The sequence below is a fragment of the Bombina bombina genome, chromosome 4 (genome assembly GCF_027579735.1).
Source record: "Bombina bombina isolate aBomBom1 chromosome 4, aBomBom1.pri, whole genome shotgun sequence".
Classification (NCBI taxonomy): Eukaryota; Metazoa; Chordata; class Amphibia; order Anura; family Bombinatoridae; genus Bombina; species Bombina bombina.
The window spans coordinates 711,756,289-711,778,549 of NC_069502.1; the positions used below are offsets into that span (position 1 = coordinate 711,756,289).

A 22,261-nucleotide genomic window follows, 5' to 3' on the forward strand; every position below is an offset into this window, starting at 1 on the left:
CACAGACAACTTCAAATAAAAATGACTTTTAATACTTATGACGCGTTTCTCAACCTCCAGGGGTTGTTTCATCAGATAAAAAAGTTCACTTTTTTATCTGATGAAACAACCCCTGGAGGTTGAGAAACGCGTCATAAGTATTAAAAGTCATTTTTATTTGAAGTTGTCTGTGTTGTGGTTCATCAAATACCAACTGAACAACACATAAAAGATTACACCTTTGCAGCACCTGAAGTCCAGCCAACAGGAGATATTCACAGAGTTGCAACCAGGACAAATGCCTTTGGAACCTGGCTTCCACAGTGTACTAGCCACTGATAAGTGCTAGCCTGCTTTTTTGCACTGGTCACAGCACAGTGCCATACTATTTGGTAAGCATAATACTTACTTTTATCTGTACCTGCATTCCAGACGATATCACGCTATTGTGGCGCCCTCTCTCCTTCTTTTATCTACAGTTGTTCCACACTCTCTGGGATCAAGAGGAGCAGCCTGACCCACCATTCCCATTAGGAGGATATCCATATTCCTTTATTTTACTACCAGCTTATGGACAGTAAATAGGACTAACACGGTAGATCTGAGCTACTATATTTTAAGTCTATTATTTGGTTTTACATTTTATATTGTTCTCTTTTTCGAATATCAGCGCTCTTTTATATCCCTTTATTGGGATATTTCCATTTTTATATAGGTGGCGGCGGTGTAAGGGGTCAGATTAGGGGATAGATAAGGTAGATGGCGGCGGTTTTAGAGGCTCACAGTAGGGGGTTAGTTTATGTAGATGGCGGCGGGGTCCGGGAGCGGCGGTTTAGGGGGTAATAACTTTATTAGGGATTTCGGGGGGGGGGGGGGGGGGGATCGCGGTTGACAGGTAGATAGACATTGCGCATGCGTTAGGTGTTAGGTTTATTTTAGCAGATCGCGGTTGACAGGGAGATAGACATTGCGCATGCGTTAGGTGTTAGGTTTATTTTCTAGTTAGTTTAGGGAGTTACGGGGCTCCAATAGTCAGCGTAAGGCTTCTTACGGCTGCTTTTTGTGGCGAGGTGAAAATGGAGTAAGTTTTCTCCATTTTCGCCACGTAAGTCCTTACGCTGCATATTGGATACCAAACTGCGCGGGTTTGGTATACCTGCCTATGGCCCAAAAAACTGCGGGCGACGGCAGAAATATACGCGCGTAACTTCTAGGTTACGCCGTATATGTGATACCAAATCCGCGCAAATATTGGCGTCGCCGGCTTTTGCGGGCGACGCTTTATATCGGATCGACCCCCAGGTGCTCAGCATACAGAAGAAACACTTGAGTACCTTTGTTACATTGCATTACTGTGGATAAACATGTGCCATTAAGTGTCACCACTTGAATTTGCATAATTAAATGAGAACTGGCTTCCATTATACTATCATTTCAAAGTTATGAAATATAAGAAGATGATAACAATTCAGCTGTGTTCTATTTAACATTACCCAGAAAAAAGTTGAAAAGTATAGTTATTTTTTTAATTTAAAAAATCTGTTTAAGCTTTCTGTTTATTTTAAGAAGCTCTTTTTCCACTAGAAAGAAGAACAGAGTCTTAAAGACCAAATCAAACATTCATGTACTCCTTACTTTTTTAGGAAATATATAATGTTATATTTTGGGGCCCATAAACAAGGCTTTGCAAAACAGAATTGTATTTATTAGATATTTTTACATGTAGCTATTGTTTCTTGCTCCTAAATTTGAAATACATAGGTCAACTAGTGCCATAAAACATGCCAGTTCAGAATATGTTGAAATAATGTAATAAAAATAAGAATTCTTACCTATTTTTGTCGCACTGTAAATATTTTCAATAGGAAAAACTCCTCCTAAACTATATAACAAGACCTTAGAAAGTGCTGGGATAAGTTGTGTCGTTGTTACCAAGACATTCACACTATTACTTCTGAAAAGAAAAGATATGTATTTACTATCATTTTGTTGTTTTATGTAATCTGCTTAAATTGTATGCACCAATCAGAACACCAGGAGCCACTGAAAACGCCATAGGTGCACTGCCAATTACATTGTTTTTTGCTTGAGTCAATGAGAAAAGTTAACAAATACAGTACATGGCACTTCTGCTGCTCCAAGCTAGTAATGCAATATTAAAAGACATAAAAATATCTGTGCAAGCACCCCTTTTTTCGGGATTCATGACCCACCAACTATCCTTAGAGCTGTATAAATATAAATAATATAAATACACACACACATATATTTAAAACATAAAAACATATATGGTGGCATAACTGTTCAGTTAGATTAATGATACATTTTTATATATATATATATATATATATATATATATATATATATACACACACACAGACGTGGCCGAAAGTATTGGTTACCCTTCCATTTTTTTTAGGAAAATGTACAACTATTTTTGAACTAAGTAAAAATTAACAAAAGTATTTGGTATCCAAATGAGAATGGCATGAACAAAATTATTGGTATTCTTAACCTAGAAGGCCATTTCGGAACTGTCAAATGTTTCAATCTTGGGTGCTTTTTGGAGTATGTTTCAGGCCATTATCCTGCTGGAGAACCCATGACCTGTGACTGAGACACGGCTTTCTGACACTAGGCAGTACGTTTCGCTCCATAATGCCTTGATAGTTTTCTGATTTCATTGTGTCCTGCACAGATTCTAGGCACCCAGTGCCAGAGGCAGCAAACCAACCACAAAACATCAGTGAGCCGCCTCCATGTTTTTTCATGGTAGGGATGGTGTTCTTTTCTTTGAAAGCTTCTTTTTTCCTTTTGTAAACATGTAGTTCTTGTGACTTGCCAAAAAGCTTTACATTAGTTTTGTCTGTCCAACGGACATTCTCCCAGAAGGACAGTGGTTTATCAACATGCATTTTGGCAAACTCCAGTCAGGCTTTTGTGTTTCTCTCTTAAAATGCAAGAGTGCCAAAACTTTAAAATACAAGGGAATGGCCACATCTTTGTGTGTGCATATACACTGTGTGCAGAATTATTAGGCAAATGAGTATTTTGACCACATCATCCTCTTTATGCATGTTGTCTTACTCCAAGCTGTATAGGCTCGAAAGCCTACTACCAATTAAGCATATTAGGTGATGTGCATCTCTGTAATGAGAAGGGGTGTGGTCTAATGACATCAACACCCTATATCAGGTGTGCATAATTATTAGGCAACTTCCTTTCCTTTGGCAAAATGGGTCAAAAGAAGGACTTGACAGGCTCAGAAAAGTCACAAATAGTGAGATATCTTGCAGAGGGATGCAGCACTCTTAAAATTGCAAAGCTTCTGAAGCGTGATCATCGAACAATCAAGCGTTTCATTCAAAATAGTCAACAGGGTCGCAAGAAGCGTGTGGAAAAACCAAGGCGCAAAATAACTGCCCATGAACTGAGAAAAGTCAAGCGTGCAGCTGCCAAGATGCCACTTGCCACCAGTTTGGCCATATTTCAGAGCTGCAACATCACTGGAGTGCCCAAAAGCACAAGGTGTGCAATACTCAGAGACATGGCCAAGGTAAGAAAGGCTGAAAGACGACCACCACTGAACAAGACACACAAGCTGAAACGTCAAGACTGGGCCAAGAAATATCTCAAGAATGATTTTTCTAAGGTTTTATGGACTGATAAAATGAGAGTGAGTCTTGATGGGCCAGATGGATGGGCCCGTGGCTGGATTGGTAAAGGGCAGAGAGCTCCAGTCCGACTCAGACGCCAGCAAGGTGGAGGTGGAGTACTGGTTTGGGCTGGTATCATCAAAGATAAGCTTGGGGGCCTTTTCGGGTTGAGGATGGAGTCAAGCTCAACTCCCAGTCCTACTGCCAGTTTCTGGAAGACACCTTCTTCCAGCAGTGGTACAGGAAGAAGTCTGCATCCTTCAAAAAAAACATGATTTTCATGCAGGACAATGCTCTATCACACGCGTCCAAGTACTCCACAGCGTGGCTGGCAAGAAAGGGTATAAAAGAAGAAAATCTAATGACATGGCCTCCTTGTTCACCTGATCTGAACCCCATTGAGAACCTGTGGTCCATCATCAAATGTGAGATTTACAAGGAGGGAAAACAGTACACTTCTCTGAACAGTGTCTGGGAGGCTGTGGTTGCTGCTGCACGCAATGTTGATGGTGAACAGATCAAAACACTGACAGAATCCATGGATGGCAGGCTTTTGAGTGTCCTTGCAAAGAAAGGTGGCTATATTGGTCACTGATTTGTTTTTGTTTTGTTTTTGAATGTCAGAAATGTATATTTGTGAATGTTGAGATGTTATATTGGTTTCACTGGTAAAAATAAATAATTGAAATGGGTATATATTTGTTTTTTGTTCAGTTGCCTAATAATTATGCACAGTAATAGTCACCTGCACACACAGATATCCCCCTAAAATAGCTATAACTAAAAACAAACTAAAAACTACTTCCAAACCTATTCAGCTTTGATATTAATTAGTTTTTTGGGTTCATTGAGAACATGGTTGTTGTTTAATAATAAAATTAATCCTCAAAAATACAACTTGCCTAATAATTCTGCACTCCCTGTATATATATATATATATATATATATATATATATATATATATATATATATATATATATATATATATATATATATATATATATAGATGCAAAAAAGAAGCACTCACTGAATTTTCTTCAAAATGTGGCAAAAGGTTTTAATGCAGTTTGTGACGTTTCGGGACAGCAACAGTCCCTGCCTCTGACAAGTTAACACTGAGCAAAATCAGCCTTTAAATATCATGTCGGACAGAAAATGATAAATCGGCCCCAGTGTGTGTGTTTATATACACACATACATAGGTACAGATACAATTTAAGGGAATATATACTGAAAGTTTATATTTTAAGGGAAGTAAAAGACATTTTTTTTCTTTCACGATTCAGATAGAGCATGTGATTTTAAACAACTTTCCCATTTACTTCTATTATGTAATTTGTTCTGTTTTCTTGATATCCTTTGTTGAAAAAGATACCATGGTATGCCTCGTGTTATTGGCTCACCCAATGCATACTGCTTGCTTCTAACAGTGCACTGCAGCTTCTTCCAAGGATAAAAGAGAATTAAAGTATATTGGAGTTTTATAAAATTGTATTCTTTGTCTGAATCATGAACGTGGGTTTCATTTCCCTTTAAGGACGAGATAAAAGCAAACACTTTTATGTTCCCTTAAACCTTTTTTTTTTTTTTAGCTGCAAATCAGATCATCCATTTCTGTCAAATTTTGTAGCATATAAATTAATCTGTGCATTAAAATAATGTTCTTTATTCACATGAATGTGCACTGGTGGCCTCAACTCACTAAACACTCTCAAATGAGAAAAATCATATTCCTAGGTTATAGCCCTTCCCCTATAATCTGATAATCTACCTCAAGATATAGTAAATTACCTGCACAGAATGACACAGGAACTGGAATTTTATATTTGTGCATTTAGCCAATTATCTTAGTGACAGAAAGTTTATTGTTTCATATCCAAATTTAGTAAATATGTTGCAATTTGCTCTTTTATAAATAGGCAAATACAACACAGCAATAAAACCTATGATTTTACCGAGTATGACTGTAACACCTTCAGCAATACTTATGACATGCTACTAAAATGATGTAAGACGTTAGAGTAAATACACTGCCTACTATTGTGTGCACAAGCTACATTTCTATCTGCTTTAAATTAGTCTGGCACAAAAATGAATGAGGAAAACAAGTCATAAGTGACATTATAACTGTGCATTTAGTGATGAAATATAAGCATGCACTCAAACTTACCTTGTGCTAATGAGTGATAGTGATTTAAGTGCATTTGAGAGCCAAGAGTCTGTCAGGACTTCAAGATCTGCTCGCAACTGAAGCCAGGCCTCTCTCTTAGCTGGGCCAAAAAGTCCTTCAATACAAACAGGCAGGAAATCATGGATTAAATGCTGCTTTCATGGAAATGTGAAATATTTTATTCCAGTCAATTTTCCCCAATACACTTCCCCCCCAAAATTATATATAACCAGGTTATTATTCACCCACTATGAGAAAATCGCTTGGATATTATTTCTAAGGAAATATAGCTCACAGATACCTTTCTTCATTATAATATAGACTGACTGGAGATCATGCACAGTGCCTTAAAACAAGCCATACTTCCATTATTCGAAAAAGACGTCATTATTATGTTCACTCTCTTTATGAATCAAATTGTATGAGCTTTGGTACTAGCATAAAATAAATAAAAAACAGGTGGAACCTCAACTGGTTATGCTGGAGACTCTGTGATAATCGTTCCTTCTAAATTTTGACCGCAAATAAACAAAATAATAAATAAAAATAAAGACAATAATTGTTGAGCACGATAAATCAATATAATTAATAGAAATATTAATTAAAATGCAACAGAATACCAACACATAATTTTAATTAGACTGGAAATATAAATTGGTGGAACTTGTCCTATTTTAGGATTAAGACAGGTCATGCAGTTTTAAGACACTTTCGAATTTACTTGCATTATTACATTTTGCACAGTCTTTTTATATTCACACTTTCTGAGGAACAAGATCCTACTGAGCATGTGCACAAGCTCACAGGGTATACTTATACTAGTCTGTGATTGGCTGATGTCTGTCACATGATACAGGGGGACGGAAAATGGAAGAAAAAATAAATTTGTCAGAAAAAAATCTACTTCTTATTTGAAATTTAGAGTAGGTGTTAAATCGTTGTCTTTTTATTATGCACTTGTTAATTATGCAATTCTACTGCATTGAGTGGTCCTTTAAGATTTGGTTTGTTTTCTTCAACCACTCAAGTTTACTGTGTTGTTGCATATATTTCCAAAAGATTCTTATAAAGTTACTATTTTTAAGAAAGAATCTCCCATAGGGGCCGAATTATCAAGCTCTGAATGGAGTTTGATGCCCATTGTTTCTGGTGAGCCTTTAGGCTCGCCGGAAACAGAAATTATGACGCAGCGGTCTAAAGAACGCTGCTCCAAAACTTGTCCGCCAGCTCTGAAGTGGCGGACAGAAATCAAACCGATCGAATACGATGGGGTTGATTGACACCGCCTGCTAGCAGCCGATTGTCCGCGAATCTGCAGGGGGCGGTATTGCACAAGCAGTTCTGGTGAAATGCTTGTGCAATGATAAATGCAGACAGCGTATGCTGTCGGCATTTATCGATGTGCAGCGTATCATGTCCGCTCGCACTTTGATAAATATGCCCCATAGACTACTACCCTGTGGAGAAAGTTACCTGTTAATTAATGTTTTTCTAAAATGAATGGGACATAATTTGTTAGAGCATGTCATTTTAAGGCTATCAACCTTACATTTCTGTGTATTTAACCCTCACAAAGGGGTTTAACCCACAGTATAATTGGAGATAGAGCCCTGTAAATGTTATCGTATTAATCCCCTTTATTAATAAATCAATTAATGTACATGGACTTTTGTTATTAAATATGCTGCTTTGTATTAATTTGTGAAGATTACAATAAAATTAGATATTTTTTAAGGTGATATAGTGACTAAATAGTAATATGTGAGAATTATTGTTTTAGACCAATAATGATTCCTGCATTTGTTTTACGCAGAAAAATACGGTTTGTATGTTATGGCAATGTGATTTTAACTTTCCACTTGATTTTCTTTAGATAAAATCAGAAACACGAAAATTAGATTGGAGAACAATCTATATTCATTTTTTCTTTATTTTTGTTCTAAAGGTAAAATACGGCAACATGTAATATTTATTTCTGTTATAGATTTTTAAAGGGACAGTCAACACTTGTTATTGTTTAAAAAGATAGACAAGGCCATTACTACCCATTCCCCAGCTTTGCCCAACCAACATTGTTATATTAATATACTTTATAATATTTAAACCTCTAAATTTCTGCCTGTTCCTAAGCCACTGCAGACACCCTCTTATCACATGTTTTTTTATTTGCTTTTCACAACAGGAGACTGCTAATTCATGTGGGCCATATAGATAACATTGTGCTCTTGCCCGTTGAGTTATTTAAGAGTCCGCACAACACAGCACTAATTGGCTAAAATGCAAGTCAATAGATAATAAATAAAATGTCATGTGATTAGTGGGCTGTCAGAAGATGCTTAGATACCAGGTAATCACAGAGGTAAAAAGTATATTAATATAACAGTGTTGGTTATGCAGAACTGGGGAATGGGTAATAAAGGGATTATCTATATTTTAAGACAATAACAATTCTGATGTAGACTGTCCCTTTAAATAGCATAGAATGAGTAAATATGCATTAAATGATCTTCCAGAGACACTGCGTAGCAAAGAGTTGAACCTTCTCTAACAATAAAGGAGTTATATGTATATGGCATTACCAACACAAACAAAAAAACAAAACGAAAAACAAAACAAGACTAAAGAAAATACCTCCTACATTGTTCTTGTAAGTATTGTATAATTCTTTTACTCGTCTGTAACGAAAAGCCAGTTTTCGCATCCAGTCTACTCCGCCTCTCACACCAGTGGGTAAGCAAAGAGTTGTACTGCTGGCTGCTGCTCGGAAACCATCAGTCGCAAAACTGTAGGAGCTTTGGAGAAAACAAATTAATGAGAAGATTTCAAATAAGTCTTCTAAAGACCAACAACTATAAATGCCTGAGAAGCAGAGATGGGTATTTTACCACCTGTCATAACTTTTTTTTTAGCATTTTTAGCATCATTTTTTAAATCATAATTTGTACAGATGGAACAAATGGTTTAGGAAGTGTCATGCATATTGTAACATTATTAGCAAAAATGTGAAATAATAAAAAAAAGACTCCTTTTTAAAAAAGGGTTAAAGGGACACTATTTTTTTTTTCTTTAATGATTCAGATAGAGAATTACATTTTAAGCAACTTTCTAATTTACTCCTACTATCATTTTTTTTTCGTTCTCTTGCTATCCCATTTTTGGTTGAGAACATGGGTTCTGCTTGCTTATTAGTTTGCAAAATGTAGCCACCAATAAGCAATCGCTATCCAGGGTGCTGAACCTAAAATGGGCCGGCTCCTAAGCTTTAACTTCCTGCTTTTTAAATAAAGATAGCAAGAGAACAAAGAAAAATTGATAGTAGGAGTAAATTAGGAAGTTGCTTATAATTGCATGCTCTATCTGAATCATAAAAGAAAAAGAATTCAGTTTAGTATCCCTTTAATGAAAACATTACAAATTGCTTAGTAGATGTTTAATGAAAGTATTCTTGATTTTTTTAAATTTTAATATTAATATTAATATATATATATATATATATATATATATACACACACAAATATATGTGTATATATATACTGTATGGCCCATCGACTAACAACAGAGCAACAAGTGAGGGCATTGAAACTGAGTCTATGGGGTCGATTTATCAAAGTCTTTACAAGCCTTTTTGACCCCATATGACTGCAGGTTCTCACACACACACGAGAGAGAAAGAGATACGCAGACATCTCCAGGAACCTTATATAGTGAAAGAACACAGTCATTAGTAGTAATAACCCCCAATACCTACTAAATAAATAAAGAAGCAAAAATAAAAATGTATATTTGCGTTTATATCTATATCTATCTGAGGCACCTATGGAGAGAGAGTGTATCAGCTTGTATATCAGGAAGGATTACCTTGCTGTGGTTTGTAGAATTTCTAGCCAGAGGATGTAACTAAATTCCTGTTTTTGTTTAAATTACATTGAAGTGCTGGAATAAAAAAGGTTGTATTGTTTGTAATGTAGTGAATGCCTATGAGGCATGTGCATTGTTTTCTGTGTGCTGTTCACTTTTGGTTCCCTAGAAGTGTAGCATGAAGATGTTACTTAGTCCGTATACCCTCCTCCTTTCAGGTGCTCCATATGCAGATTTTTAAAAAATCTTAGTCAGAGAGGCTGTGGTGAAGCATTGGTGCCCGCTCTTATGACATGGCAGCTATAGTGTGTATAGTGTATGGTGTGCAGACAGGCAAAAGATGAAAACAAATTCTGATTTGATAAAAAAAACGAAAAATCCAAGGCATTCAAACCACATCAGAATATAAAAACAAAGTTTATTCCAATCTTATTAAAATCAGGCTCGACTACACACAGGGTATTAAGCCATGAGGAGTATGGTCTGACCGGTTTCGGTCCTGGTGACCGTAATCATAGACCTAATTACATACAGGCTAGAGCTGTCTAAAAAGGATTAAAAACAATCTCATTGGCTAGAGGTAAGTGACATCATCATTAACCCCTTATTGTTTTAAATTATCTCTCAAAGGAATCTATAGACATCTAGAAGTGCCCATAACATAACAGATGAATAGTTAAATAAATGGACAGTTGAGCATATCAATGTAACATACACATTCTGCCACTAATACTCATTACCCTGGATGGTTCAAACAGAAAACATTAGGCATTAAGAGATGGATGAATACTTATAAATACTTGACTTCACATAAAGGTGTATGAGATTCTACTTTATTAGGTTAGTGGAATTGGGATGGCTGTGCTGTTGTGATGAGAATTAAGCTGCCATTGTAAAGGGAGAAGTATAATTGTAATGTAACGTGTGTGTTTGCATATATGTGTGTGTATTTGTGTATATGTGTGTGTTTGTGTATATGTGTGTGTGTGTTTGTGTATATGTGTGTGTATGTGTTTGTGTATATGTGTGTATTTGTGTATATGTGTGTGTGTGTTTGTGTATATGTGTGTGTTTGTGTATATGTGTGTGTGTGTTTGTGTATATGTGTGTGTATGTGTTTGTGTATATGTGTGTATTTGTGTATATGTGTGTGTGTGTTTGTGTATATGTGTGTGTTTGTGTATATGTGTGTGTGTGTTTGTGTATATGTGTGTGTTTGTGTATATGTGTGTGTGTGTTTGTGTATATGTGTGTGTATGTGTTTGTGTATATGTGTGTATTTGTGTATATGTGTGTGTGTGTTTGTGTATATGTGTGTGTTTGTGTATATGTGTGTGTGTGTTTGTGTATATGTGTGTGTGTATGTGTGTTTGTGTATATATGCATGTGTGTATATATGTTTTTATGTAAGTGTGTGTATGAGCATGTGTGTATATGTGTGTGTCTGTGTATATGTGTATGTGTATATGTGTGTACAATTGTGTATATAGGCATGTATGTGTATGAATATGTGTGTATATGCATATGTGTGTGTTTATTTATATATGTTTGTATGTAAGTGTGTATGGATGTGCATATGTGTGTGTTTGTACATGTGTATTTGTGTGTATATATATATATATATATATATATATGTGTGTGCATGTGTTTGTGTATAAGCGTGTGAATATGTGTTTGTGTATGTGCATCTGTGTCACACAATAAATCTGGCACAATGCCCCTCCCGATATTGGGCTCTGGATCCACCCCTCTATAGGATGACGTTGCCTAGATTAAAATATAAAAGTACACATGGCCATCTACTTTAATTATCACTCATAATTATTTTATTAACAGTGAGTGTAATGACATGTTGGAGACCTGACAAAGAAAGCAATCCTGTCCTCACTACCGAAACAGCCTTTAATGTGTCATTTAACATGAACAAAAATGAAACTTTTAAAGTTAAACTTGCATTTGCTTCTTTCCAAATTTGGTTGTATTGATTATTTTTATATTGTATATCAGACACTACAAATTCTATAAGAACTGCTGCATTAGGAAAGATGAAATAAAAACGTATTTATGCTTTATGGAATTTCAAAGTTTTCCTCATTAAAACCTCTAGACACCTAATAATTAAAGCTCCCTCTAATTATGACACACTCTGGGCACAAACATTTTTATATGTTATAGATTTCGGATTAAATAAAAAAAACAAATAAAAAAAACAAAACAACAAAAACAAAACTAAAACATAAATTTGTGCTCCCTGAGTCAAGCGCACCCAGATAAGCAGATGCTATCATGGAAGTTACATACTCAGGTGCTTCATTCTTAGTATATGAAAATTTGTTTTAAAAGTGTTATAAAAATAACCAAACTTTAATAAAATATTTACAAATACAAGCAACATGATAACTCACTATTTGTGTGTGCTTGTGTTGTTTAAAAACCTTTCAGCCTTAGACAGAACAAAGCAAATTGCTATAAAATAACAATCTGTTAATAAAATATTTGCTTTTAAATAATAAAACTGCGTGTGTCCTGTTTGTGTGTGTCCTGTTTGTGTGTGTGTGTTGAGGTAGTAATCTGTGTTGTGCATATATCAGCACATCTTACTGGGAACACAAATCTTAATACTATCTGAAATGTATTTTACATTTTATGGAGTATTACCTAAGGTCTTGGCCATTATCGTCAGAAGAGACATCATCTACGTGAACCTGATCACACTCCTGTAAAAAAAAAAAAAGGGAAAGAAAAGAGTTGGTAATGTGTAAAAATCAATCTATGCGTCAACAATATAATACTGTACTGGTAAGTGCTGTTCATGTTATTCTTTTTAAAGTGTTAGATACAACCATCAAATATTCCTGAAACAAAACACTACAACACAAAAATCTGCACTGCTACGCTACAAAAGGGTTCAATGCGGTGTGGAAATTGAAAAATCAATTATGTGCAAGGAAATCACTGACCAGTAGATGGCACTATGGATTAACATACAGCATATTTCTAGGGGGAAAAAATAACAGATAGGGAACTGAGGAAAATGTAAACAAATAAAAAGTATGCTTCCTTACAATAAATATTACATTGATACAGAGTTTTATTTATTGTTTTATCTTTCTAGCTTTATAGTGCTTGATTGTCTGTTTATTGATTGGCTAATCCATTCATATTTTATTTTCACAGCACCTGTCCATTAATGATTAATGCAGTAAGTCACCCAATCAGGTTTAAACAATCCTTAATCGCCCTAGCTTTACACATTCAATTAATTTAAACAGCAATGCAGTCAAATGAGACAACCAATCACATTTTTAAAATTCTGCACTACTGAAAACACATACATTTTTAGAAACTGCCCCCTAGTGGCCAGATGAATTTATAACTTAAAAAGTTATACAAAGTCATCCATCTATTCATCTATCCATAACCCTGTAATGTATAGTTGCTAAAGTCAAAATGGATATCTAAATTATAAACGACAGCTGTTATATGTTAACAACATTTTTCCATTAACGATCACATATGAAAATTTGCGACCCACACTTTGTGCCAAGGTAAAGCTGGCACACAATCCTGTCACACTTTTAACAAATATTTTCATGCCTGTTTACGATGTGAATATCATAAACATCTGTTACACATGTAACAAAAAACATAATAATACACATTTACTGTTGAAATGAAAAAAAACCCTCAAGAATATTTTTACATTAGTTTAAGTTCCCAAAACTTATTTGAAGAGAATTTAGTAAAGCTAGTGTTTTTTTTTTATTTTTAGAATTACTGCAATGTTCTAACTGGTATGGTGGACTCTGCCAGCTTTGACCCCATTAATGCTCTTATATTCATTGTGGGGGGTTTGTCCCAAGCAGTGAAACAGTTAATTAGGGAACCAAACCCTGCAGTTAGCAAACACTACACAATGCAGGAAGGAAGATATAGATTCCTTATTAACTGTTTTACTGCCACTCACAAAATGTGGTCTTAAGGGAACACTGGTCCCAAGCAATGGTTAGTCAATCCTTTTATCTAATATATATATATATATATATATATATATATATATATATATATATATATATATATATATATATATATATATATGGTATATGTGTATATATATATATATACATATATATATATATATATATATATATATATATGTATATATACACATATATACACACACTATATAAGGATCGTGAAATCAAGATTCCAGTCAGAGCTTATCTACAGAAGTTTTGTGCCTGCACTCTCTGATTCCCAACACCAAATTGAATTTTCATTGTAGCTAAAATTTACAGAACCTCAAGCTACACTTACATTTTACTGTTAAAAAGTAATGGCTTTAAATTGTGAATGTCTCCTTCTATGTTATTTTCCTTTGTGAGTTTAGTGTCAAATTAAAGCCACGCCTGTTCTTGACCTTGCTTCCTTGTATTCATTTGCTTTGTTTAGTTTATTTTATGTATCTGTATATCTTTTTACTATTAATCGGTGTCATTATGTATCTCTAGTCATTTACCCAGTACTTTGGAAATGATAATAATAATAAATAATGTGATACACTGGGGCCGAATTATCAAGCTCCAAATGGAGCTTAATGCCCCTGTTTCCGCTCGAGCCTTCAGTCTCACCGGAAACAGCAGTTATGATGCAGTGGTCTAAAGATGGCTGCTCCATAACTGGTAAACTGCCTCTGAGGCTGCGGTCTGCAATCTGCCCAATCCTATACGATCAGGTTGATTGACACAAATCCTCAGGGGGGGCATTGCACAATAAGTTCTGGCGAACTGCTTGCGCAACGTTAAATGCCGACATCGTATGCTGTTGCCATTCAACGATGTCTGTCGGACATGATACGCTACAGGCATTGATAAATAGGCCCCATAGTGTGTGAATGCTGTGATAGGGCACCTTCTACAAGGCAGGTTTATTGAGTTCAGTCTAAGAATCTAAGGCCTAGTTTCCGTTAAGGTGGTAAAGTTTGGAGACTGGTGGTAAAAACATTTATCTCAATTAAAGTCAATGGAGAATTTTAACGTTACCACCAGTTTCCAAACTTTAATACCTCAATGGAAACAAGCCCTAAGTTACTATTAAAAGGACATTAAACACATTTTGATTTTGTGTAAAAACTGTGCTTGTCCCACGCTCCCTAGAAAAGCCAAAACGCTAATTCTATAGAACAAAGGAACATTTTTTACATAATAGCAGAAGATTGATATCCATAAAAAAGCAGTATAGATAATGAGTTATGGAGCTAATTGTGAAGCTAAAAGAGAAGTTAAAAGAGAGAGACCAACTAGCTAGAATCTCATGATAAGATGCTCACGAAGTATAACAAAATATAACCACCCACACGAAGTATTAACAATCACCTAAACTGCAAAAAAAAACACATTGCAAAATAATAAAGTAATTAACCCCTAATCCGCAAATAACATAATTAAAATATTAACATCTAAATCCCCAACCCTCCACATCGCAATAAACCTAATTAACCTATTAACCCCTGAACCGCCAAACCCCCATATTGCAATAAATCTAATTAACCTATTAACCCCTAAACCGACAAACCCCCACATCGCAATAAACCTAATGAACATATTAACCCCAAAACCGCCAAAGCTCCACATCACAATAAACCTATTTAGCCTATTAACCCCTAAACCTCCAACCCACCAACAATGCAAATAACTAATTTAATTACTAAGCCCCCTAACCTAACACCTCCTAAATTAACCCCAATATTAAGTTACACTTAAATAAAACCTAACATTAAATTACAACAAAAATAATCTAAAATTACAACAAAAATATTTTTTTAAATTACAGAAAACAAAAAACAAAATTATCAAATTTAAAAAAAATAAACCTAATCCCTATGAAAATTAAAATTTCCCCCAAAATAAAAACACCTCCTAATCTAAACTAAACTACCAATAGCCCTTAAAAGGGCCTTTTGTAGGGCATTGCCCAAAGTTAACCAGCTCCTTTACGTTTAAAAATATATTGTCCCCCCCCAAAAGTAAAAACCCCCCACCCACCAAACCCCCCAAAATAAAAAACCTAACACTAAAAAAGCATAAACTACCCATTGCCCCTAAAGGGGCATGTGAATATGCATTGCCCTTAAAAAGGCATTCAGCTCTTTTACTGCCCTTAAAAGGGCATTCAGCTGTTTTATAGCCCATTAAATCCCTAATCTTAAAAATAAAAAAAAATCCTAAAACTAAGCCCCAAATAGGTACTTACCGTTCCTGAAGTCTGGCAGAGAAGGTCTTCTTCCAGGCGGCTCCATCATCTTCTATCTTCATATGCAGCGAAGTCGGCACAGAGCTGAGGTGCGGAGCTGGCTTCCCCGATGCACAGATCCTCAGCGGCGGTTTTCAGCAGCTGTGGTCCTCGGCGGCATGGAGGCTCCTCTTCATATGATCGTCCGTCGAACACTGAAGGCTGAATGCAAGGTACCCCATGTTTATTGGCTGATTTGGCTGATTTCAAAATTTCAGCCAATAGGAATGCAAGGTACCCCAAATTTAATGCGGTACCTTGCATTCAATTTTCAGTGTGTGACGAACATCGGATGAAGAGGGGCCTCCACACAGCCGAGGATCACCGCTGCTGTAGAATGCCGCTGAGGACCGCCGCTCCAGATCCGCACATCAGGGAAGACCGCTCTGCTCCGCGCCGCCTTCACACAGGATGAAGATAGAAGATGACAGAGCCGCCTGGAAGAAGACCTTTTCTTCCGGACTTCAGGAACGGTGAGTACCTATTTGGGGCTTAGTTTTTGGATTTTTTTTATTTTTTTTAAGATTAGGGATTTAATGGGCTGTAAAAGAGCTGAATGTCCTTTTAAGGGCAATGCCCATATAAATGCCCCTTTAGGGGCAATGGGTAGTTTAGGTTTTTTTAGTGTTAGGTTTTTTTATTTTAGGGAGTTGGTTGTTTTACTGTAAGGGGGAAATTGGTAATTTTTGTAAGTAAAAGAGCTGTTTAACTTAGGGCAATGCCCTACAAAAAGGCCCATTAAAAGGGACAGTCAACACCAGAATTTTTGTTGTTTAAAAAGAAAGATAATCCCTTTATTACCCATTCCCCAGTTTTGCATAACCAACACAGTTATATTAATATACTTTTTACCTCTGTGATTACCTTGTATCTAAGCTTCTGCTGACTGCCCCCTTATTTCAGTTCTTTTGACAGACATACAGTTTAGCCAATCAGTGCTCAGTCCTAGGTCACTTTACGTGCATGAGCTCAATGTTATCTATATGAAACATGTGAACTAATGCCTTCTAGTGGTCAAAATGTATTCAGATTAGAGGCAGTCTTCAAGGACTAAGAAATTAGCATATGAACCTCCTAGTTTTAGCTTTCAACTAAGAATACCAAGAGAACAAAGCAAAATTGGTGATAAAAGTAAATTGGGAAGTTGTTTAAAATTGCATGCCCTATTTAAAACATGAAAGTTTTTTTTGGACTTGACTGTCCCTTTAAGGGCTATTGGTAGTTTAGTATTAGATTAGTGGGTGTTTTTATTTTGGGGGGGATTTTTTATTTCCATATAGGTATTAGTTATATAATAAAAGGAAATTGGAATCTTGTTTGTTTAAAATTGTATTCTCTATCTCTATCTGATTCTTGAAATAATGTTGCAAACACTGCTGCCATATGGCTTAAGATATGTGCACGCTCCTGAGCTCACTACTCCTTAACAAAGGATACCAAGAGAACTAAGCAAAATTGATAATTGAACTAGTTTGGAAAGTTGTTTAAAATTTAATTTTCTACCCAATCCTTTTGTATTTACTGTTCCTTTTCTACCTGAATTATGAATGTTTCAAAAAGGAGACCAAAATAATTGCTTGCTTTTATTTACGGAAGTAAATTGGAAAGTATTTTAGTTTTTTCTATTGTAAGCTCTGTATGAGTTTTTAATTTTGACGTTCATGTATCTTTAATAAAATACATTCATATGACATTGGATTTTTGAGAATATCTATAAATTGGCCTGACTCTTCCTTATTGACTGTATTGACTGTATTGACTGTATGAAGTATTGTATATAAATAACTTTCTCTTTAAAGGGACACTGAACGCAATTTTTTTCTTTCATGATTGAGATAGAGCATGAAATTTTATGCAACTTTCTAATTTACTCCTATTATTAATTTTTCTTCGTTCTCTTGCTATCTTTATTTTAAAAGCAGGAATGTAAATCTTAGCTTCCAGCCCATTTTAGGTTCAGCACCACGGATAGGCTTATATTTACCCACCAATAAGCAAGCATAACCCAGGTTCTCAACCAAAATGGGCCGGCTCCTATGCATCACATTCCTGCTTTTTAAAGTAAAGATACAAAAAGAATGAAGAAAAATTGATAATAGGAGTAAGTTAGAAAGTTGCTTAAAATTGCATGCTCTATCTGAACCATGAAAGAAAAAATGTGGGTTTAATATCTCTTTAAATGGACTGTAAAGTCAAAATTAAACTTTCATGATTCAAATAGAGCATGTGCTTTTAAACAACTTTCTAATTTACTTCTATTATAAAATTTGCTTTGTTCTCTTGGAATCTTTAATTGAAGAGTAAAACTGCATGTGTCTTTAGTACCCTATGGCAACAGTTTTTTGCAACATTGTATAATAAAGCTACAAACAATGTTGCAAAAAACTGTTGCCATAAGTTACTAAAGACACGTGCACACTACTGAGCTCTTATGAGCCTACCTAGTTGTACTCTTTAATAAAAGAAACCAAGAGAACAAAGCAAATTTCATAACAGAAGTAAATTTGAAAGTTGTTTAAAATGGCATATTCTATCTGAATCATGAACGTTTAATTTTGACGTTACTGTGCCTTTAATACGTCTGATCTTCTCACAGTCTAAAAACATGCCATGGATGACAGTAAAATATTGATTTGGGAGTGAGAAGACTTTTTTTTTTTACATAATCAGGGAGATTTAATTTAATTTCAGATAAACTTGATCCCTGTTTCTGCAGAATCTTTACTAAACTCATTTAGGCTTGTTTAGTAAACAGACAAGTTTATATATCGCTGCTCATCAAGTATGAGGACTACAGCTGTTGGAATGAGCACTTACGGACCAAATATAGTAACAAGTAAAGCAACCATTCTGGCTTACCTCCAAATCATTAAAAAATAAGTGTGCATCGGCGAGATTGAAAATCATTTCTTCCATGCGCAATCCAAGAGTCACAGCTGTTGGTGAATCCTTTAAAACATGAATAATAAACTCTCAATGAAAAATGCAAGTGAAATAAAACAATTCATATTGAAGAAATTGATCACACAGGGAGATGACCTCACTGGGGGGGGGGGTAATTTAAAGGGGCAGTGTACTGTAAAATTGGTTTCCCTGAATGTGTTTCCAAGTACCAGCTGCAGAATTAAAGGAACAGTCTACACCAATATTTTTATTGTTTTAAAAGATAGATAATCCCTTTATTACCCATTCCCTTAGTTTTGCATAACCAACACAGTTAAATTAATATACTTTTTACCTCTGTGATTATCTTGTATATAAGCCTCTGCAAACTGCCCATTTATTTCAGTTATTTTGACAGACTTGCATTTTAGCGAATCAGTGCTGGCTCCCGGGTAACTTCACGTGCATGAGCACAGTGTTATCTATATGAAACACATGAACTAACACCCTCTAGTGGTGAAAAACTGTTAAATTGCATCCTGAAAAGAGGTGGCCTTCAAGGTCTAAGAAATTAGCATATAAACCTCCTAGGTTTAGCTTTCAACTAAGAATACCAAGAGAACAAAGCAACATTGGTGATAAAAGTAAATTTGAAAATTGTTTAGAATTACATGCCCTATCTGAATGATGAAAGTTTATTTTGGACTAGACTGCCCCTTTAAATATGCATGGGAAAAGGTTCCTTTAGATTTATTTTTGTATAGGAAATAACTGCTTCTGGTAATTGAAACCACAACAAAATAAAGGGCCAGATTACAAGTGGAGTAGTATTTAATGCTCCCGTTCAAGCGCTAACTCGCTAGAAGTAAGTTTTTTGTGCGCATCGTGGTAGCGCTCATATTAGAAGTTGAAAGTAAACTGTTTTTGCTTGCGCACTAACTCAACTCGCTTAAAAAACTTAGAACATTGCGCGCAATAACGTATTCACCCCAAAGAAGTCAATGGAGCAAATTAAATATGAATATTTCACATTCCAATGTTCTTCACATAGCAGAATATGTTCTGTTTATACCCTTCTATATTGTGAGTTCCCACGGGAATAGGGCCCTCAATTCCTCTTGTATTTGTTTGATACATTTTGTCCTTTCTCTTAAAAATTTTGTATCATTAGGCTCTTATCTTTTGTACCCATGGACAGCGCTGCAGAATTTGTTGGAGCTTTATATATATAAAGTATAATAATAATGATGGTATTTTGCTACAATATATATCTATACCTATATATATGTACATATATATATATATATATATATATATATACATGACTATATATACCTGTAGGTTATAGATATATATATATAAATATATAGGAATATCTATTTATAAATGTTTAGAATAATGTGCAGAACATTGGAATGTGAATTATTTATAGTAAATACACAGTAAAATACTTTATTAAATATGAATATTGTATAAATATACTTGTACATGTTTTAATCTACTTGACTGCAAGGGGCTCCAGTGCATATTATATATATATATATATACTGTATATATGTGTGTGTGGGTGCGTACATTTTTATTTATGTGTTTTTATGTGTATATATGTCTGTAAATATATATTCACATATAAATACATATTAGAGATGTATCTGTATGTATCTCAATGTTAAAGCCCTTTGCCTGACTTTTTTTCTAACACTTGAGACCTCATATATTTGAGCCTTTATAAAATTTTTGTGCAATATTTTTTTAAAATATTTTTATTAGATATTGTTATTTTGAGTGTAACTATACTTTTTAATGTATTTTTGATGTGTTTTGTGACACTTTTTTTTTGTGTTACGAAAGTTAACCAGAGATCTGAGGACGCGGTAATCATTCTAGCATAAGTCGCGATTGTGCTCAAGCGCTCACAATTAACTTTAACTTGTAATCGGAAGCGCACAAACAGCCGCTATAAACCCCTTTTTGCTTGCGCATAACTGTTAACGCCATTCGTAATTTGGCCCAAAATGTTCTGAGTGTTTAGAGAGAGAAGACTTCATTATCGTATCCGTCTAAATATTTACACCAAGTCCTCTTATATTTTTACTCACTGCTTAATTACATACCAATAGTTAGAGAGAGCAATGGAAAATTAACCTCTCTATCACATCCCCCACTGGGAGTGTGACTTCATCTAATCCTTCCTGTTTACATAGTTTTTCTATAACCTGTACTTTACTATACAAAATAAAAGTAAATGAGCTATTTGTAAACATTGTTATACACTCCAGCAGGTAAACTAGTTCACTTTCCATTCAGTTTTTGGGCGAATTTCAAGTACTGGAGGGCTGGTAATATACTGTGTTCTTGTATTATAGGTCTGAAATACTGACATTAGCAGAAATTTTTCTATCATTATTTATTATTTGTTAATTCTTACATACATCCAGGGTACACAGTTAGATAATTTACCTGTATTGTAACAGTGACTCCATATTTCATCACTTTAATAAAATTAACTCCAAAACACCTATCTGGCATAATGGTCTACAGACCTCCTATCTAGTAAAAATTCTCCATAACAAGTCACAGGATGAATTGGTTTATTGTATTAACATTAACATTAAAGGGACATTAAACTGCATATATGATTCCTCATAAAATGCTTAAAGGACCCCTAAATACAGTAGAAAAAAATTATTATAAATACACAATACAATACAAAAGACAATGCAATAACACTTGCTTTGAATTTGAAATGAGCAGTAGAATATTTTTCTAGTATATTTTAAGATTTAAGAGACAGTAAACGTTGGGTAAAATGTTACATCATTAGCGCTAACCCGATCTCGTTTTCTCAAGTGCGTTAACCCAACATGAAAATATGAATATTTCACATTTCATAAATAAATATATATATATATATATATATATATATATATATATATATATATATATATATATATATGTGTGTGTGTGATAGTTTTTTGGAAAAATATATATCCATACTATATATATTTTTTATAAATACTGTACATATATATATATATATATATATATATATATATATATATATATATATAGTTTTATATATCAAAATAACAGTGTATTACAACAGAGTATTGCATTGAGCAATGACACTTTTTTATTGGACAAACTATACATTTATAAAATGACGAGCTTTCGGAAGAGTTCCTTCCTTTTTCAAGTCTGAAGCAATACTGACCAATTTGAAGGAATTTACAGATTATATTTTAAAACACCGGCTAAAAAGACAAAGTGTTACAGAGGTCTGAATGCAGGGGGGGATGGGGTGTCATAAAAATCATGATGGGGGTTTAGGAGACAGGCAGATAGTGTCTGTAAAAGATAACAGGCAGGGGAAATATATGGTAATACACAAAGTATATACTGACATAAAGTTATATATCAACAT

General features: G+C 34.7%; 1 protein-coding gene across 4 annotated transcripts in view; it reads right to left on the reverse strand.

The window, feature by feature from the left end:
* The window catches only part of EYA4 (EYA transcriptional coactivator and phosphatase 4), a 506,638-nt gene that overhangs the window by 25,129 nt on the left and 459,248 nt on the right, over window positions 1–22,261 (reverse strand). For all 4 annotated transcript variants that reach the window (XM_053710909.1, XM_053710910.1, XM_053710908.1 and 1 more), the window contains 5 exons: window positions 18,814–18,903; window positions 12,322–12,380; window positions 8,437–8,597; window positions 5,806–5,920; window positions 1,812–1,933 (listed from right to left, as the gene is read on the reverse strand). In XM_053710909.1, the coding sequence (XP_053566884.1) occupies window positions 1,812–1,933; window positions 5,806–5,920; window positions 8,437–8,597; window positions 12,322–12,380; window positions 18,814–18,903 (547 nt within the window). The remainder of the gene's footprint in view (window positions 1–1,811; window positions 1,934–5,805; window positions 5,921–8,436; window positions 8,598–12,321; window positions 12,381–18,813; window positions 18,904–22,261) is intronic.